The sequence below is a fragment of the Arachis ipaensis genome, chromosome B04, assembly GCF_000816755.2.
Source record: "Arachis ipaensis cultivar K30076 chromosome B04, Araip1.1, whole genome shotgun sequence".
In the NCBI taxonomy this organism is placed as follows: Eukaryota; Viridiplantae; Streptophyta; class Magnoliopsida; order Fabales; family Fabaceae; genus Arachis; species Arachis ipaensis.
This window is the reverse complement of record NC_029788.2, coordinates 10,150,599-10,154,398: the sequence shown is the minus strand read 5'-3', so window position 1 is coordinate 10,154,398 and position 3,800 is coordinate 10,150,599. Positions and strand designations below refer to the sequence as shown.

Sequence of the window (3,800 nt, the reverse complement as noted above, 5' to 3'; positions counted from 1 at the left end):
TTTAATATATTTTATATAGGTGTTGTTTAATTGTAATACACATTAATTTTTTAAAATGAAAACCTAAAAAATATTTATTTGGTGGTTATTCTTTACATACTCTTATTACAAAATTAATTACAATTAAGCCATATTATTACTAATGAAAAATGATAAGTAATAATTAATAATGCTAATGTTGATTTATCTTACCCAAAATTGTGAACAATTGTTTAAGTAAAATTGTGATGCTTTCTTTTCGATTAAAACTTTTTAGTATAAAAGAAATTTAAGATATACAAACAATAAAAAAAATTAAGAAATAATGGACAAATAATTATTTCACAAAAAAAAAATAATAATAAAAAAATCCAAAATCATAAAATATTATAAAGGTCTTGGAGTTGTAGAAGAAAAAAAAATGATTCAGTCTTTTTTTGGGTATATAATGAGTTCATATTGGACTCCAATGAAAAATAAAGATCCATTGTTGAGCTTCGTCCACACTATCATAATCTTCCTTCTTTATTTCTATTCTACAATTTTTTCTTTTTCTCTTGTGATCTAAATTTTTTATGGTTAAGATTTAATTACTGTATACACATGTTATAAAGAAAAGATCTATACTTTCATCAATTTTGACGGCTAACGGGATTTGTGTTCTTTAGTACTAAACCTTCACATAAATATTATCTTTCAATTGCTTGGCTTCATAAACTAGAGATACACATAGTTCTCTTCTATCTGTTATTTTAACTTTTGCTATAGATTTGACAAATTCTAACATGTGTATCAGAACGGACTATGCTGAAATTAGAATTCAATTTGAGAAATTTTCGATTCAATATTTCTTTGAATTTAAAATTAGAATAATTTTAAAATAGAAATATGTGATTTACAAATTATTTTTCACTTTTGACTTTGTAGAGTACTGCAACAAGTCAAATGCTATCAAATATTTGTTTAAGTACGTGAATAAAGGTCCAGACAGGGTAGCAGTTGGAGTTTCAAAGGAAGCTTCTAGTGGAGAGAATGTTCAGATTATTGATGAGAATAAACAATTTTATGATTGTAGGTATTTGTTTGCATGTGAGACTGTGTGGAGAACTTTGACTTATGATATTCATCGGAGGTAGCCTTTAGTGATGAGATTAACCTTTCATTTGCCTGGAGAGCAAAATATCATCTTTAAAGATGACGATCTTGAGAAAATCGTGGAAGAAGAGGAAGAAAAATGTACGATGTTCTTAGAATGGATGGAGGCTAACACAGAACTTGAAGCATGTCAAACTTTGACGTATGCTGAGTTTCCAAACAATTTATTCATGATAGAGAAGCAAGGGAATGACATCCATGCAGAAGAGGGTATTCTATCGGGCGGTTAAATTATATTCCACCGGATACAAGTGATATCTACTATATGAGAACTTTGTTAACTGTTCAGAGAGGTTGCACAACATATGAGTCTATTAGGATAGTTAATGGAATTACATATTCTAACTTCCAAGATGCTTGCTATTCCATGGGACTATTGTGTGATGATAGAAAATTCATTGCAGCTATTAATGAGGTAGCTAAACTTGCATCTGGTCATCAATTGAGAAAACTATTTGTGATGCTACTGATATCTAATAGCGTTAGCAAACCAGATCGTGTTAAGAATGCAACTTGGACATTATTAGTTGACAAAATACTATACGAGAGGAGAAAAACATTTAAAAATCAAGGTATTTCACTATGTCTTTTTTTATATCAAAATTATATTCTCTAATTACTTTATTTTTATTAATAATATTAATGCTTTTTATTTTAGAATTACTTATTAAATATTTCATAAAACCATCATGTGCTTTTGCTAGGACTAAGCATGACTAATGACGAATTAAAAAACATCTGCCTTATTAAGATTGAGAAGATACTCAACAGCAATATGAGATCTTTAACAGACTATCAATCAATGCCATATCATGAGGTGTCTGATATTTGCCTTTTTCAGAATAAGCTAATATTAGCATATGAAACAAATGAGTTGACTCATACAAACTTATATACAGAACAAAAGATGACTCATAAGCAAAGATTAGTATTCAATGAGATACTCAATGCTGTTATTACAGACTCTGGTGGTTTTTACTTCGTTTATGGGCATCGTGGGTGTAGTAAGGCATTTATTTGTAATGGACTTTCTTCTACTATTCGGTCTAGAAGAAAGATTGTTTTAAATATCGCATCCAGTAGAATTGTGTATTTACTCCTTCTTGGTGACAGAACGGATAATTCTAGGTTTTCAATACCCATTACAATTACTAATGAATCTACCTGCAATATCAAACATGGTAATTTGAAGGCTGAGCTACTCATCCAAAGTAGCTTAATAATTTGGGATGAAGCTCCAATGCTCAATAAAATGTGCTTTGAAAGACTTGATCGGACAATCAGGGATCTTATGTCAATTACCCATCAACATAAGACACATCAACCATTTGGTGGTAAGGTTGTGATTCTAGGAGGTGATTTCAGGCAGATACTTTTGATGATTCTAAAAGGGAGTAGATACGATATATTATCATCAGCTATTAACTCATCCCATCTGTGATCGTTCTGTAAGGTTCTGAAGCTACATACGAACATGAGACTTCTAATGTCTTCTTCAGATCAACATGATGGTAAAATAAATAGATTTGCTAATTGGATACTAGATGTTGGAAATGAAAATATTGGTTTTACTGTTGGTGATGAGTCAGAAGTTAATATTCCAGATGATCTGCTAATTACAACTGTTGATGACCCTCTCTCTCATTTGATAGATTTTGCATATCCAGATTTATTGTAAAACATGTCAGATTACAGATATTTTCAGAGTAAGGTAATTCTTGCACCAACGCTTGAGAGTGTCGAGAAGGTAAACGATTTCGTCTTGACAATCTTCCCAGGGATGGAAAAGGAATATCTAAGTTCTTACACAACATGCAAGCTAATGAGAATGAAGATGTACAACAAGAGTGGTTCATACCAGAGTTCCTAAATAAAATCAGAAGTTTAGGACTACCTAATCACAAGTTGACTTTAAAACCAGGAGCCATTGTAATGCTACTGCAAAACATAGACCAGACTTCAGGTTTATGCAATGGGACAAGGTTAATAGTTAACGAACTTGACAACAACGTAATTGGAGTGACGGTAGTGACCGACTGACCGGTAGAAATATTAGTGACAAAATGTACATTCTAAGAATGAACTTGGTCTCTTCAGATTCAGGATTTCCATTTAACTTCCAATAGAGACAATTTTCATTAACAGTGTGCTTTATAATGACCATCAGAGTCAGGATCAATCATTATGTCATGTAGGTCTTTGCTTGCCAAAATCAGTGTTCACCCATGGACAACTTTATGTTGCTTTGTCGAGAGTTAAGAGTCGTAGTTGCTTCAAGGTTCTAATTTTGGATGAAGACGGCAATCCAAAGTTATTAACAACAAATGTCATGTTCAAAGAAGTTTTTAATAATATTTAGGTAAGAAAAATAGTATTTTCATTTTAATAACATGTTATGATTACACTTTTGTGCAAATGTTTATTTTAGATACAACTAATTATCTATAACTCTACTTTCAGACTTGAAATGAAATGTGTAACAAGGAGCACAACATTATATGCCAATTATTTTTCTAATGATATTAGTCAAACACTATGTTGTCGATAAATTTTTATTAGCCTTTTGATATAAAGTTTAGTGTAAAATTGACATACAAATAGTTATATATATTATTATTGTAACACCCTACCACACTCAGCTTTATGCTTAAGCCGTAAAACAGAGG

General features: G+C 30.9%; 1 protein-coding gene across 1 annotated transcript; it reads left to right on the top strand.

Moving 5' to 3' along the window:
• On the top strand, positions 2,609-3,493 carry LOC107636015. Its single transcript, XM_016339555.1, has 3 exons — positions 2,609-2,808; positions 2,913-3,159; positions 3,302-3,493. The coding sequence occupies exons 1-3, from the start codon at positions 2,609-2,611 to the stop codon at positions 3,491-3,493; spliced, it is 639 nt and encodes a 212-aa protein (XP_016195041.1).